The sequence below is a fragment of the Chiroxiphia lanceolata genome, chromosome 17 (genome assembly GCF_009829145.1).
Source record: "Chiroxiphia lanceolata isolate bChiLan1 chromosome 17, bChiLan1.pri, whole genome shotgun sequence".
NCBI lineage: Eukaryota > Metazoa > Chordata > Aves > Passeriformes > Pipridae > Chiroxiphia > Chiroxiphia lanceolata.
Genome location: NC_045653.1, coordinates 12,497,495 through 12,513,971, shown reverse-complemented (window position 1 = coordinate 12,513,971; position 16,477 = coordinate 12,497,495). Strand labels below are relative to the sequence as shown.

At 46.0% G+C, this 16,477-nt stretch overlaps 1 protein-coding gene across 2 annotated transcripts in view; it reads left to right on the top strand.

Moving 5' to 3' along the window:
* The window catches only part of CTNNBL1 (catenin beta like 1), a 48,191-nt gene that overhangs the window by 19,506 nt on the left and 12,208 nt on the right, over window positions 1-16,477 (top strand). For both annotated transcript variants that reach the window (XM_032705128.1, XM_032705127.1), the window contains exons 8-13: window positions 940-1,012; window positions 1,282-1,340; window positions 2,020-2,168; window positions 6,657-6,838; window positions 15,158-15,255; window positions 16,310-16,390. In XM_032705128.1, coding sequence (XP_032561019.1) covers window positions 940-1,012; window positions 1,282-1,340; window positions 2,020-2,168; window positions 6,657-6,838; window positions 15,158-15,255; window positions 16,310-16,390 — 642 coding nt within the window. The remainder of the gene's footprint in view (window positions 1-939; window positions 1,013-1,281; window positions 1,341-2,019; window positions 2,169-6,656; window positions 6,839-15,157; window positions 15,256-16,309; window positions 16,391-16,477) is intronic.

The window sequence follows — 16,477 nt, the reverse complement described above, 5'->3', positions numbered from 1 at the left end:
TCTGTGGCAGCAGGGTGGGATGATTGTCCCTGCAGTCCTCCACAGGCAGGACTGTCCATCATGCTGCGGGGAGTTGTGTGTTTGGGGAAAAAAATGGGTGACAAATTATATGTTTTAAGCCTAGTATTTCTGCTTTTTCCCCTCCTGAACAGTGGAATAGAAATAGCTGTTAACTGATGATTTTTTAACTCGTTTTATTTTATGGATCCCCTCAGTAAACAAGTTTGGGTTATTATCCCATCGGTTAATGTTCAGTCTGTTTCTGTAGATGAAACAGCTTTGGCAGCATGCAAAAACATGGGATACAGTTCAGAACCCACTTCAAGGATTTTTTTTTTTTTTTTTTGTTCAAATTCAGCATTTTGATTTCATTATGATTTTTTTTTTAGCATATTTGAGTATGGAGGGAATGTCTGAAATGGAAGTTATGTGACTGTGCAGGCGAAACCCATCTCATGTTCTGACTGCGACACTGATCCTCGAACGAAACCCTGGCAGTTTCTGTTTAGTGTTACTGTGATGTATGTTCTGAAATTCTGGTTTTGCTGACAGGTGCAGACTTTCAGAACAGGGATGAGCCTCATGCACCCATGTAACATTGTGGAAAATATATCACAGGAAAGATATTACGTGTTGCAAACAACTGCAGACTGTTCTCAGTGGTTTTGAGCCAAGTTGGCCAAACCTACTGCTGTAGGGAAACAGGAAGGGTCACAGTGGAGTTTCTACATGTGTACACAAGCTCACACCTGCCCCCCATCACCCTTGAATCAGAGAGAATTATTACTCTTTTGTCACTGAGACAAAATGCAGAGTTACTGCTGCTGTGTTTCGCTTTAAGTGTTGCTCATATGTTCGGTGATTTGATTAATGTGTTCTTCAAATCAGTGAGACATGGAGAGCTGTGCCCTGATGGGTCTCTTGTTCCTTCCTCCACAGGCTAAGATGCCTTTTGACGCCAACAAGCTGTACTGCAGTGAGGTGCTGGCAATCCTGCTCCAGAATAATGATGGTGAGCCATGCCTGCGGTGTTGCTGTCTGTGAGGGCAGGATCCAGGCTTCTCCCAGATCACAGCAGCCCTTTTCTGCCTCCAGCTCTCCTTTGCTGGCTCTTTCTCCCCCATGTACTCCCTTGCCTCCACCCTCTCTTTTTCTGCAACTTTTGTGCTCTGTCAAGCCGTATTGATTTTGTTTGCTGATGTATCAGTGTTAGATGGCTGTAAAATCTGACAGTTAGCTTCATTTTTCTCTCTTTTCCCCCTTCCCCCCACCTTCGTCTAGACAACAGAGAATTGCTTGGGGAGCTGGATGGGATCGATGTGCTGCTTCAGCAGTTATCTGTGAGTAATTCCCACACACCCTCTCTGCCACAGGGAGACTGGTGGGCTGGGTGGGAGGAGTGGAAGGGATCCAGGGTGCAGTGCTGTCCTGGCAGTGCTGTAGTGTGGCACAGTCCCTGAATACCTTCTGTGCAGTGTATCATCCATGGACAGTGCGGTTAGTCCCTGTTTGAAAGATGTTAACATTGAGGTACACAGAAGTTAAATTTTTGTGTTATGGTTTCATGGCAAGTTGGAGATAGGCAGGGTTGGAATTTGGCCATCTCCAGCATTCCTCACTCCAAGCATGGGGCTGCACTGTGCCCATGTTTGAGCGAGCTGAATATATCTGTTCATAGCTCACCTGTATTTCTTCAGGCAGTGCTACCTGCAGCACCCTCAGGTGTGAGTTGTGCCCAGGAGTTCTCTGGTAATGAACTTATCCACATACTTGCCTGTGAATTTGCCCTTCCCCTTGCAGGCCCCGTGTAGAGTCCTTTAAATCCTCCACCAGGCTACTGCAGGTTTGTGGGTACACAGTCAGGGCAGCAAAAGGCAGCAGAGTTACAGGGGGGATGCAGCCGTGACCTGTGTGATTGCTGGCTGACACCTGCCAGCCTTGTGCTGCAAACTGTTCATGTGTGTTCTGCAACAGCACAGCCCAACATTTGGGGGTAACTTTGCTTTCTTTGTCATGCAGGTGTTTAAACGACACAACCCGAGTACAGCAGAGGAACAGGAAATGATGGAGAACCTGTTTGACTCCCTGTGCTCCTGCCTAATGCTCAGCTCCAACCGTGATCGCTTCCTGAAGGGTGAAGGTCTGCAGCTGATGAACCTGATGCTCAGGTACCCCAATAATGTTGTGATTTTCTTCCTGCTTTTGATGTACCAACACATGTTCTAGTTAGATATTTGTGGGTTTCTGTTTGTAAAATTTCTGTGTTAGAATATTTGTCTGTTTTCTCTTTTTTTTTTTTTTTTTTAACAGCAAGTAAACTAGACCTTCTCAGACATGGAATCTCCACTTTTAGTCTTTAGCTTTGTTTCCTAAGAACTGGGGGTACCACAGTGGCTGCTGGAAAGTAGCAGTGCAGATCTTTCATCTGGATGTCTACCACAGAGAATGCTGTAGGTCAGGCCACTAATCCTCTAAGGATTTAAAAGACCCCTAAGAGGGCAGGAGAGAACCTTTGGATGTCTCTAGGGAAAATGTTTTTCCTTTTGTTCCCCAGTTCAGGCTCCACTGTGTTGTATAGGCTCTGAGCTGCTGAATTTTTGCAGATGCTGATACAGGAATTGCTATAGTGAGTGGGGAATAAGTTTGCATTTCTTGTGCCATGGTTTGTCACACCCTGAACCTCTGGGGCTTCTCTACTCCCTCTTCACTTTTACTTGCTGGCCTGGCACTGACTTGTGTCTGCTGGGCTGTCTGACTCCCCAGACCTGCAGGAGGGCACAGTGGGCTCTGTCTGGCTGTGCCTGGAGTGCCAGGCTGCGTGCTGGCGGGTTGGCAAACACCAGCCAGGAATGCTGAGCTCCCGCAGCGCAGGGCTGGGGAATATGCAGCAGCAGGGAACTGAATAAATAACCCAACATGGATTATTCAAATAGGAACACTGGGTTTTCTTGAGGCTAATTAAGGAAAAGCTCCAAAACTAAGAATGGGAGGGAGGCCTCCCTCTGCCTGGAGTCCTAAGCTGCTAAGCCAGCCTTGCAGAACTAATTACTTGGAGTTCTTATGCCATGTGGGTGGGACTCAGTGTTTGGATTTTTAATAGCTTTTTCCCCATTTTTGGACTCTACTGTTTACCACTCTCTGTACTGAGATCCCAGCTGGGAAATTATGACAACAGGAAAATTTCTCCCTGGCTGCATTTTGCCCCCTGCAGTAGTTGCAAATGGCTTGAGAGGGACAGAGCATGACTGATCTGCAGCAGCAGCTCTGTCTGATGGACAGAGTTTCCAGGACCTCAAGCTGTGGATGCTTAGGACCCACCACTCTACAATTTGCATGGGGTTGGTAAAGTGACAGTGGGGAAAAAAATAACATTTCATAGAACGTGTTCTAGAAGCTTCTGTCATTAGTGTCTACAGGCATGGGCTATACTGACAGCTGATTATTTTACTTTTTTTAAACTCTTCTAATATAATTCTAATGCTTAGAAGCTTTCACAAGTGCTCAGTTTTTCTTGGACAGGGTGTCTTAGGTGACCACAGTCTGATGTTGTAAACAGGGAGTGAGCCTGGGTAGTTGTGATCTGGAGCTGCACCGGGTGTATCGAACATCTGTATCTTCTTGATACCTTCATGATAAACAGCAGAGAACAGGTGGGCCGTTCAGTTGTGATTGACCACCTCGCCCACAGGCAAGGCAGAGTATTTTTCTCTCCTGTCAGTGTCCTCTGAAGGCCAGGGGCAGAGATCTGTTATGTTTTGGTTTTACTTCGGAGGTGGTTAATCATTGTACCACAGTCTGTGCAGATGAAAGGACAAATAGGCAAAGTTGAAAGTGTATTGACACGATGTGAGATAGATAAGCTGTGTGAGAATAAAGATATCAGGCTTGCATCTCCATTACTGTCGTAGGGAACACAGCCTTCTGTGTCTGGTGCTGCCCAGTCCGTCCAGCCAGGTCCTTCCATTATTGATGGTCAGGCATGCAGACCTGCAGAGGGGTGCTTTTGGATGAGTGTTTAGTGTGCTCCTGATATTCCTAGAGATAGTCATGAGAACAGGATGATTTCTGCTGTGCTGAGCCTTAAAATGCGTGACCAACAGCGAAAGGTGATGTTGTGTCATGTGAACTTCTCCTACTTTACGGGGAGAAAGTGGTAGTGCTTGAAAATGAGCCTGGTGGGGCTGATGTGCCTTATGTGCATGTCCATGGCCAGCTGGGTCCTGGACTCGTGCTGTGGTCTGGGAATTGCAGTTGGCCCTGAGGAATGGGGCTTCACTGAGCAGGTACATGGGAGGTGAGCAGAAGATTTGGGAGAAGAGCAGGTTGAGAGGGATGGAGCCGGCAGCAGCAGAACTGCAGTAGGGAGTTTAGAAGTAGGATGAGAGCACAGGTAGATATAATTATTTGATTTACATGTCTGCACCAAGGGAGGCTCATCTATTTTATGTAGCATCTTTATCAAAAATAAGATGGTTTCCCAAGGTGGTAGCCACCAGTGGAAAGTTTAGAAATGTCCCATAGAGTTAAATTAAATTTTCTTTTTAGGTCAGGAAGCACTTTTTAGTGCTCAGTCCTTCGGCCTTGCCTTGGTAACCCAACTGCAGTGTACCTTCCAAAGCCAAAAGAGAGGAAAACATGCTTTTCCTGTCAGCTCCTGGTACATGCTGACAGGCAACTCATTGCTTTGGCTGTAGAACTGTGCTGGGTTTGAGGAGACGGGATGTGTCCTGCAACTATTCCAAGGCTTTTCTTGACCCTCAATAAAACTTTCGCTCCTGTTCAGAAAAACAAGGTGAAAACAGTCAAGTCCATACAGCTCCCTGAAGCTTGACTGTAGCTATTTCAGGGTATATTTTTTATGATTATTAAAATGGTTTTATGTTTTCTTGTCCTGCTGTTCCTAATGACCCCGTGGAAACTTAGGCTGTCTCTTTCCTAAATCTTCTGGTTAATTAAACGGAACCATTTTATGCAGTACTTTCCCAGGAAATAAAGTATTCTGGTTTAGCTGCTATTTTGGAAAGTGAGAGGCTGTGTTCTGCTAATGTGGAAAGTCCAAATAATGTCAGCACCTCTTCTTTTTGAAATAATAGATGTACCAAAGGAGTCCTCTTGGATGTAAAGGTGTTAAAAGAAGGAAAACAATGGTTACTGAATAAAGCTGTAATTGAGAGTTCCCGTGAAGACTGAGATCCCTCCCCATTTGGTGATCCTCACATATGCTTGTCTGTAAATTAGTGTTCAGCTAAAAGTTCCCTCGATAAGCACAGATGAGACTAAGATAAACTGCTTGCCCTCCAGCAGAATAAATATTTCAAATAAAATCAACTCCAGACAGTCCAGTCAAGCAACTATTGATCTCTAAAAGCCTGAACTTAAACCCAATGAATATTCCAGAGCTCAGCCCTGCACAGCCTTCCTAAATGCTGATCAATATGCAATTATTTCCCCTGAAAACATTTCTGGTGTCATCTGGCCTAAGGAGTACTTTATTTTTAGCTCTCAGTGGCAGGCAGATGGGGGTATTGAACCACCCTCCTGCACAGCCCTTCGTTTCTGGGGGGGACTCAGACCCCAGCTCCTCGTGGTGCCCTCTGGCACCACATTGTGCCCCTGTGGCTGCACTGGGCAACACCACTTTCTTTTAGGCTGGGGTGTTCATATGTGGGTTTTTTTTTGGTTGCATGTTGTTAGGGGTTCATTAAGTTCAGTCTCTGCAGGGAAGTTGTTTTCCACAGCGCTCTGGGGGCTTTGAGGAGCCCCTGCTGGTGGGCACGGGGTCCGTGTGGCTCAGTCTGCAGACCATTGGCTTGTGCTTGGAGTGGAAAGTGGTGGGGCTTGGTACTGTCCTGTCCTGGAGGGAATATCCTCTGAGCTGGCCTCTGGGGACACTGGCAGCTCTTGTTCTCCAGCTCATGTTAGCTCCTGCTGACGTTCCCTGGCCTGGTGGTTTTATGGGCTGTATTAGCGACTGGTTTTTCAATTCCCATTTTACAAGATATTTTAAATTTTCCCCTGGGTGAATTATAAATCCCTGTATTTTGGTTTGAGACGTACAGGGCAGCTGGAGATAATTTTCAGACCATCTCTGTGTTATTGGTGTGAATTACCACCATCAGCATTCTGAACAGGCATTAAAACAGAACAGCCCAGAGTCTGTCTGTGTCCTTCCACACGTGATTTCTGATTTTTCATTATAGTCGACCCAGCTGTGCTTACCAAACTTACTCCTTTATTAAATCAAACTATTGCTAGATCTAAATCCTCATTTTTTTTTGGTGTGACAGTATTTGCCTTGTGTACCCAACCCAGCCTTCCCTGCTGTTTCGTGCCAGTGTTTCTAAGAGATTGAAGAAATAGCTTCTTTGGTAGCCAAGAAATAAGAAAATAAAATTGTAATAGTAAAATACATAAAATGGAATAAAAATAAAATATAAAATAAATAAAATACATTAAAAAGGAAATAACCAAGACAATATTCTCAGCCACAGTTTTGAAAAGAGTATTTGTCGATATAGTGTTTTGGATTCTAGAAGAAAAATCTTCCTTAGAGCTGGTGCTCAGACTCTTCATCCTCACCTTGTTGTGTTTCTTTCCCTTGTCTCTTTAAAGTAGCATGGCCCTGTACAGCTTAACTTGCCCCTTTCTTTTCACAGGGAGAAGAAGATTTCCCGCAGCAGTGCCCTGAAGGTGCTGGACCACGCCATGATCGGACCAGAGGGCACAGACAACTGTCACAAGTTCGTGGACATCCTTGGGCTGAGAACCATCTTCCCTCTCTTCATGAAATCACCCAAAAAGATAAAGAAAGTTGGAACAACTGAAAAAGAACATGAAGGTAAGTGTGTTTCCAGATCCTTCTTATTGCCGTGGAGGGGGTGAATGAATGGCTGGTGTCTGAAAAGTACCTGCAGTGAGGAGGGAGAGGTGCAGCACCTCCTGCAGCCTTTGGGTCTGGGTGCTCATCCTGCTGCTCCCTGTCACAGCTGGCTGTTGAGGGCACACTTGTCCTGCTTGCTTTGGTATCAGCAGCTCCTGGCAATTCCATTTCGCGTGCTGTTAATAAGTTATTTTACTCCTGTAGGGTCTGTTGTTTGAAGCTCTCACTCTGATGCAAAACTCTTTTGAAAAGAGTAATGAGGCAACTACAAATGTCACCTCAAAAGCAGTGTTTTCATGGCTCTGAGCACTCAAGTGTGACTGGATGAACATCAGGCATTGCAGAAATAAACTGCATTGCTTTTGAAGTTGCTTTTTTTTTTCCTTTTTATATTTTTTTTCCTCTCTCCCCTGGAAAACTCTGTTTTAACAGAGATCTGCTGTGGAGTATTACTGCAGTTACTGTGGGACCTAACGCTGAGCTGAGTATGGGGTCAGTCCCTCCTGCTCCTGCTAACATTGCCTTTCCCATTTTGTTGGTCACTGACTATGTCTTGGAAGAAACTTTAAATACTGCCAGTGATGCTTGAGATTTTATGCCAGTTCATTGCTCAGCTCAGTTCCATAGAGGGTGAATATTGTCAAAGGCTGAAGAGGTGTGAGTGGGTCTCAAGCTTGCCTGGTATCCATCCTGAACTCCTTCAGCAAACCAAGGGAAAATGGAAGGAAATAGCAACAAAATTGAAGCTCTAAACCCAAATCCCTTGCTTTGGTGCTGTCCTCATGGCCAGGTGGGCCTCAGGTGTTCTCCCAGGCTCAGGAGGGAGATCCTGTCCCCACAGAGCTTTCTCTGCACTGGCTGAGGCGCCAGCCAGGACTGAGCAGCTCCTTTTCCTGTCAGAGCTGCTGAGCTGGAGGCAGCTCCCTGGGCATCTGCTTGTCCTCCCTCCTGAGGACAGGGAATGGGCAGTGCCATGGGCAGTGCCATGGGCTGTGCACATGTGTGGCAGTGGCTGCTTTCCCAGCACAATTGTAGAGCAGGGGCTCACCTGTCTCCCAGCACCAGCCCCAGAGCAACTCACACCCCTGCTGCCAGTTCTGGACAGTTTATCTACCCTGTGTTGCTTGTCTTGGGTAGATAATGGTGAGGAGGAAATGGTGTCGTGTGGTCTGGGGTTTATGTAATGGAATTGCAGAGATAGGTTTGGTTTCTCTAGGTTATGTAATAAAATTGCAGGTTTATGTAATAAAATACGCAGTTGCACTTAGATGGATTTAGGGGATGTTTTGAAATTTTCATTTGCAGTATGGAAGTGAGGTTGTTTAATTCTTCTTACTGAGAGAACGCTCCAGCTAGAATAGGAGCTTCTGAGATCTGGGTGTGTGGCTCGTGGCATTGACTTAATTTTTCAATTTGGGAAAGTGAGCTAATCTCTGTCTCATCTGCTTCTTCTGGAGACTGCAGATGATACCTGTGTGCAGTCCTGGCTACTGCGAGGATTAGTCTGGAAAGCCCTGACAGGGTCCATTCCTCACTATTTCTGTGGTAGGGTGAAAAGCCAATCTGCCCTCAGGAAAATGGAGTGATCCATGCAAACAGGCTTTGTATCACACCTCCGTCTCATTAACATGCAGAAGAAATGGAGAATATTAAGATGAGTCCAGAAATCAGTTCTATTAAAATAAACTCTCCCTAAAAGGCTGTGGTAGTAAGTCCAATTTTCTTTGTTTTGCATCACTGGGCAGGTGAGTTACTGAATTTCTAACAGCAGGAGTTAATAGAGATGTTTAACAGCATTCCCTGGAGCCCGTCATGCCGTTGTCCTGACATGGGTGTCAGCAGCACAATGTGTGCTTTGACTTTGCTGAGTGTTTGCCCCAACCCTGCAGTAATTGCTCCTGGGCAGGAGCAGCACAGTCTTCTTGGTACCTCTGGCTTCAAGGGAAATGGTGCAGGTCTGGCATGGTGGAGCCAGTGCCCTCTGTGCTGTGCTGGTCCTAGGAACACGCTGCTTTTTGCTTCTCTCTTTGTTTATTGATCAGAAAGAACGCTGGTGTTCAGTCTGCTCTTGTCATCTTTTCTCATAAAAACTTTATCCTGTGTACAATCTGTTTTTAAAAAAATTAATTAGAACAATCTTCTGTTAGGAGACCACTCACGTGTATGCCAAATGGAGGAAGATATTCCTCTAAAGGATTCACTGGAATGACTTTGCAGCAGGGGCATCAGTATTTGTTAAAAGCAGCTCTGAGGAGCTGTGCTGTCCTTGCCCTTGCTGTGTTGCTGCTGGGACGGTGTCAGGATGGACACCCTGGGCTGTGCTGCAAAACACAGAATTCTCAGTGGACTCTGTGCCCTGGGGCCTAATTACAGCTGCTTAAAGGGGAGTCCTGCTAAAATGCTCCAGCACTGGTGAGGTACCAAACAACTCTGCCAAAGGGTTTGTCCACCGAGTCCCTGCCTGTCCAACCATCCCTTTGTCCACAGGGGGAAAAGTGCTGCCAGGCTGGGGGTACTGGCACCCACTGTGGCTCCAAGTGCTTCACCTCCCACAGGGCATCCAATGCTCCATCTCTAGAGCACCAAATCCTCTGTGTGTATCTGATGGTTGTAGGAAAATATCCCCTTGTTTTTATTTTATAGCAGTGTTGCTATTTACATAAGAGATAGTCTATAAAACCATGTTTGTTTTATTGTCTCTAAGGCAGTGTTCTGAATGTGACAAAATAATAAATACCCTGGTGAAAAAAAAAATCTCAATGTGACTTGCTGAGCTTTTATTTATTACAGAAATTTATAATCCAAATTAAATTTGATAAAAGTAACTTCTCTGTAATGTATTTCTCCCTTTTTAAACACTAGCATAAAGGTGTCAGTGCTGGTTAGCTACATTTTAAACACTGTCAGTGTTTAAAAATTATTTTACTCTAGGGAGCCTGTGAACAATTTAAATCCAAGCTGCACGTATTTATGCTTTATGTACACTATGTAATTAGGAAAAAAGAAAGGGAAAATTTCTTAACCATCTTTATGGATGATCTGAGCCTGAAGATTGGGCCTGTGGTGTCTGAGTACACATTATCTACACTTGAATTTTTTCCTGCGTTTGTACAGATCATTATATTAGGATATTAGGTTTGGGAGAAAAATCTCATTCAAAGCAATTTCCCTTTTTCTGAGGCAGTGAAGCAACTCAAAACAGAAATATTTTGCAGTTGAGGATGGAAGTGGCTTAGAGTTTTTCTGTGTCTGTGGGGTCACAGTCACAGTACTCGTGTGAGTGCCCATTTGGGTTGTCCAGCCACAAGGAGAACCAACCAGGTGGTGTGGGAGGTGCTGTGTCCTGGATTTGTTTTGTGAGGTGGTTGAACAGCATTAGCTGTTCCCCAAACCCTCCTGTTGCAGAGCTGGGGGTCAGTGTGTTGTCCCTGTCCGTGAGGGTGCAGCAGATCTTGGCACACAGTCGAGTCACAGCGTTGGATGCTGACTTGAAATTCTTGAACAGTCTCAGTGAGCTAAAAATGGAGAAAACACAAATTCCTCCTGAATTAGAGAGTCTGTAGTGAAGCAATCATAGCTGGCTCGACAGGCTGTATATCCTCCTGCTCTTTCTCAGGATGGTTATTTGCAGCCGAGTTTTGCTCACTTGGAGAGTCTAATGAACTATAAAAGGATGTTTGTCCAATTCATCTTCATTTAAATGCTTTCTCTTGTCTTAGATGTCAGTTTTACTTAGGAATGCTTAATTTGATAACCTGAGAATTAGTTCAGCCAATTTCCAAAGGAGAATTCCTATTGCTGGGGTGTTTTGCTGTTCACCCTCTATCCATAACAAAGCCTCTTTTGGAGATCCTCAGCCATACCCTTCCTTTAAAAACAACAACAAAACCCACTTCTTAGTAAATACGCTCTTACTCCTTTGTGACATACACAAAAGGCAGCAGAGCCCTCGGAATGAATCTCTGCTGCAAGACCAGGTTCCCTGGGCATGGGGAAGTGAAAAGGCAGCAGCAGAAACATGGCCCGGTGAAAGAGGTATCGGTATTAACTGAGCACCCTGTGCCAGCCAGCAGAAAGTGTTTTTTGTTGGGTGGTCTTCAGGAGTGAGCACCCGGGGAAGGCATTAGTCTGTTTAAACAGAACTTTATTATGCCAATTTGTTATTTCACCATCACCCTCCGACAGGAACCTGTGATTTGAGTGAGCCATGATGCCGAGAACAGAGTTAAATTTATCTCAATTAAAGTGAGCGTGCTCTGTTGCAAGAACATCACAGAAATAAACTTTCGCAGTGAATAGAAGGAATTTTGTTTTAAGTTCAGCATGATGGCTGGATCCAGCTCACCAGGGCCGTTCTGTGTGGAGCTTTTCCAACCCTTCCAGGCCCCACTTCACCCATCAGTAAAACTGGTGTTTCTTGCTATTGTCAGTGTTTTAAGGTACGATTTTTCTTGGCAAAATATGGTGATACTTGAGTGGGTTACTCTTTTAAAATGCAGATTATTAGTTCATGTGAAAACAGATAAGGTTATCAGATGCTACACTGTTGGAATGACACATCCCTGATTCCACCTGTAATCCTGCCATGAACTGATCCAGGGGCTTCATCCAGGTTTCCCAGCAAACAGCCATGAAGCCAGAGTTATGTGCATAGGAGGGATAGAGGTATCTCAAATAGCTGGCTTGCTTATTTCCTAGTATTTTTTCTAGTGTTTTCATGCTTCTAATGAGAAACTACAATTTATCTTAAGAGTTCTTTACAAGACAGAAGGCTCTTAGATGTGCTGGGTTCACCAGATCATCCTGCTTGGCCTCCAGAGGGCTGCTGTCCCTGGCACCCAGAGCTGCCTGCCATCCCCTTCCTGCAGAATGACTCTTGCCTCCTCTTCATCACTGTTGAGCCTTCCTCCCCTGCTAGGCAGATGTCCATTATAATGAGATGTAAAACAAAAAAGGGGGGGGGAGATAATAAAGGCAGAGAAGTGTAATGTTACAGCTTGATTTGACAGGACCTCCTGCTGCTGCAGCTGCCAGTGCCAGCCATGGAATAGATTAATCTGTATTCCAACACGCCAAGCTGAAGTCAAGATCGATCTAATTAGGGTGTTTTAAACACTGCTTGCATGCTGAAGTCTCTGTGGCTGTCTGCAGAGGGAAGGGCTCCCAAGAACTTTAGATGATCCTGGGCTAAGCAGGGCCCTCGTGCATCTGGGGAGCACATGTGATGTGACCTCCCAGAGCCAGGGATGTGGCTGGCATGGTGCCCTGCGGTGTTGGGATCGTGGGGAGTGGCAGGGCCTGCAGGTGAGCCGGCCATGGGGCAGCAGCAGTGCAGTCTGTCTTCCCATATCCGTGAATTTATGGGATTGGGGGATTTTTGTGTGAAAAAAGTTGTTCCTGATGCATAGTTGTTCCTGATGCCAGCTGGTATCTGTTATTTCTGTGAAGGCACCTTTGGGGTGCTGAGCACGGCTCAGTTTGGTGTTTGCTTCTCAGAGGAATCAGGTTTAGTCAACCTTTGAAATGGGGCTCGGCAGGAATTTCTGCCTTTGGCCTTGTCTGTGCCCTCCCTGAAAGTGATGCATTTTGTGCAGGTGTTGTGGACTTTGGCTGAGTGTTACATGCTATGGAGAAGTTCCCAGAACATTCCGTAGCAGGCAGGCTGCCCAAGGCTTCGCCCCAGGGTGATGCACAGCTCACGGCCTCTGTCTGCACCAAGATCAAAGCAGGGCAGCTGCAGGTTCTTCACTCAGGGACTCAACAGCACCAGAGATCAAAGCAGGGCAGCTGCAGGTTCTTCACTCAGGGACTCAACAGCACCAGCTACTCATCGTTCCCCAAAGGGGATCCAACCCTGAGCAGATACTGTGATTGCAGCTTTTAAAATGTTGCTTGTGTGAGATGGGACAGTCCATGGGAGGACAGAGATACCCCTTCCATGGGAACCTGTGCCCCCAGGTTAGTGCCTCTTGCTTCCAATGACTCATGCAAACACTTTAACAAAGACTTTAATTCATCAAATCATGGGTTCAGCCACTCATCCCATCAGCGTTCTCCCTGATTTTGGCTGGTGTCCTTACATGTGGGTATTGGGGTGTTTATTGGACCAGGACTTGTGTTATGGCATAACCCTGATTCTGGGGAGGGCAGCATGAAACACACTAGTGTTCTGGGTTTTTTTTTCAGGAAGCTGATCCAAAAAAAAGGTTTAGATAGTTCAGAAATATTTCTGTAAAATATTTCTTTGACTGTTTTGACTAGGCAACTAAATATTTCCTGGGTTTTCTGCAGTGTTATGTTGAAAGAATAACCTTGTTCTCAAAACCCCTGTGTCAGCTCCTTTAGACTTGTCAGTAGTTTTAAAGATTTTATTGATAAAATGGATAAATATCTGCATATGACTGCGAAAGCAAAATGATGGCTAAAATACATTTCCTAGTAAGAGAATATTGGAAAAAAGCAATGAAGATAGATCATTGGTGAGAATATTGCTACTAAAATGCTGTGTCAACACTTCCAAAAAAAGAAGGTTGGGGGAAAAAAAAAGTGTGAAATATAGAAGGCTGGCTTCTTCCTAAACCAGCACAGCATATGTTGGGATATATGGGGGGGAAGGGAGGGGGAATCTTCATTTTGTTGTATTTCTTTCACCTTAAGAAAACAGGATCTTGCAAGGACTTGGAGCCTTTTACAATACTTTTTAATGTCAGCACTTAATTCGGTGTTGCTTTTTTGCGGGATAACAGTTTCTGTGCAGCGAGAGCGTGCACTGACACCCCCGGAGCCATCCTTCACCCCCCTGAGCCTGTCGGAATGACGGAGCAGCCACACGGCGCGGCCACCCGATAAACCTGTTATCTGCCTGCTCCTCCTGCCGGCAGCGCTCCCAATCTCCTTGGAACATGAAAAATTGACACCACCTCAGGCAGAAATCTGTTTCGAAAAGGAAGCTCCATTTATAAGTAGCTAATGAAATGGGGTGGGGGTGCGTGCGGCTGTGCAGCCTCTCCTCTTGCTGCCCTTGTGCAGGATGCAGATAATCCGTGCAGCAGGGAGCACACACACCCTGGACAGGCAGCCTGTGTGCCTTCGCCTTCCAGGGCCCAGGCAGTGGGAGAAGGAGCTCCTGGCAAACACGGTGGTGTCACTTGTTCTTTGTGTGCTGGAGGGATCGATCGAGGCTGCTTGTGGCTCTGGGCTGGGCAGCACTGGGGAAGTGCATGTTAAAATGGTGACAGCAGTGAGATGGTGATCCCTCTCCTCTGCACGCTGCGTTTTCCTCTCTGAGAATTACAAATCTTGAGGCTCCTTCACTCCCCACCACCGTGAGCAAGGAGGTGTTTATGGCCATTAATTTTCATCAGTCTTAATCAGCAAGATAATGGTGAGGACATCTTAGAGAAGCTGGGGTATCTAAACCACCGGGTCTGTGTTTAGTGCAGACCTGCAGGCACGAAGAAGTGCCAAATGATTTGGAAAGGGAGGGAAACTGGGCCCCAGCTCCTTTGCTTTGCACCATTGTGCTTGGGCTCGAGGCACGTGGCTCAGGCACCTCTGAGCGTGGTGCTGTGGTTGGGTGTTGGTACAGGCATTGCAGCGCTGACTTCTCATTTGGCTCCAGGGTTTGTGCTGTAAAATACGACCCCCAAGGGCAATTGAGAAGACTGTAAACATGTTCATTTGGTCATTTCTGGTTTGTTGTGGCCCATTTATATTCGTTGATGGGATTTTCTGTAAATGAAAGTGGTTGGTTTGAGGATTTTTCCTTTAGCTCGTACCGGTTCAGTCTCTGCAGGAGCCGCACGCTGGTACAGGTATTCCTTTCTCCAACTCTCCTGTTTCAGTAACTGTTCCTGCTTTGGTGACCTGAGGGCCATTTAGGTGACAGTGCTTTGGCCAGGGCTCCTTTAAGCCTAAAGGAGGAGGCAGCATGTGGTGCCTTTAGGCTGTGATGGAGGGTCCCAAAGCGTGTGGCTTGGGGAGGAAACCAGAGTGGAACTTGTGCTCTATGTAAGGTGCTTTTTCAGCTCCCCGAGGCAGAGGAGGAAGAAACCTCACTGGGAGGTGGGGATGAGGCAGGTGAGGAGCTCTCTGTGCTCCTTGCAAACACTGCTTGTGGCTCTCACCACTGCTCTGTCTCCTCTCACCATGGAACCAGGGTTCTGCTTATCAACAGCTACATACCAGAGTGCTAGTAGTAAATTTAATGGCATGATACAGAGGAAAATAAGCTCCTGTTCCTGATCTTGGCATGCAATTCTCATTTTGTATCTCTAGAACATGTCTGTTCCATCCTGGCTTCCCTTCTGCGAAACCTGAGAGGGCAGCAGAGGACACGGTTACTGAATAAATTCACAGAGAATGACAGTGAGAAGGTGAGTGCTGAATATGTGTCTCTGTCTCTGGGCTGCCAGGCTTGCTCAGGGCAGGGTGCCTGTGTGCACTTGCTAAGTCATGAAAAGCCATCATCATACCTACCTGCAGAGAGTTGTGCTGTCACAGACCTTCATTTTCTCACTCACATTTTATCTACAAACTGGAGAACTGGACGTGCCTTTAGTGATTGTCCTCCACATCACCTGTACTCTTGCTTTCTGGTGCTCTTGCATATGGTAGTAGTGATTCTCAGTCCCGAGTTGTGTCTCTACTGAAGCCTGACCATGGAGAACAATATGTGGTATTACATTGTGCTGGCTCTGAGACCAGGACACCATGGAAAGGTGCCATTGTGTCTGATGAAGCTCTTTTGCAGAGAGTTTAGGAATCACTGTGCTACACATTTAACATTCCCCACTCCTCTCCTAGAATGTCTCACTTTAGTGGTGTTTGCTCTTGGAAATTCCTTCCAAAATATTTACATGGTGGGGGATAGATCAAAGCATTGCAGAAGAGAAATAGCAGCTTTTGCAGACTGGGAATCCCAAGGGGTTTGTAAATTCTGCGAGTGGGAAAATACTGGTTCCTTAGTGTTCCTCATTAGTGTGTTTTAAAAGTGTTTTTCATAACCTGTTCTACCAATTGCTAAAAAATTACTAGATAGTATTTCAGTTGCCCTGACACAGTTCAGAGAAGAGCAGGAGAGCTGGAACATCCAGCACAGAGAGAGAGGTCTACTGGGGAAACAAGGAGCCTGGAGAGCCTCAGCACAGAGAGAGTGAGCTGGGGACACATCTGTTTGCTGCCGTTTATCTGGTGCTGATGGGACTGTGTTCCCATATGGGGTTACATCCGAATGCCTGCAGCCTCAACGTGCTCATCCAACCAGCACTTGTACCCTCCTTCTGTAACATGTTCCTCCCTGGGAGGGACAGAGTTCTGTGTTGCTTTGTGAAGCCTGGAGCTAGGAGGAAAACAAAATTGCATGAAGGATTAAAGATGATTGCATTGTTCTTTTTTTCTTGCTTATGTCTCTCTCTTCTGCCCTTGCAGGTTGATAGGCTGATGGAGCTGTATTTTAAGTACCTGGATGCAATGCAGGCAGCTGATAAGAAGATTGATGGGGAGAAACACGTATGTATTGCTTAAGTTTGGCTAGGTCATGTCTGTAACACCTCTGCACAGGACTCCTGGCTCAGCCAGGTCACTCTTCTCAGCTGT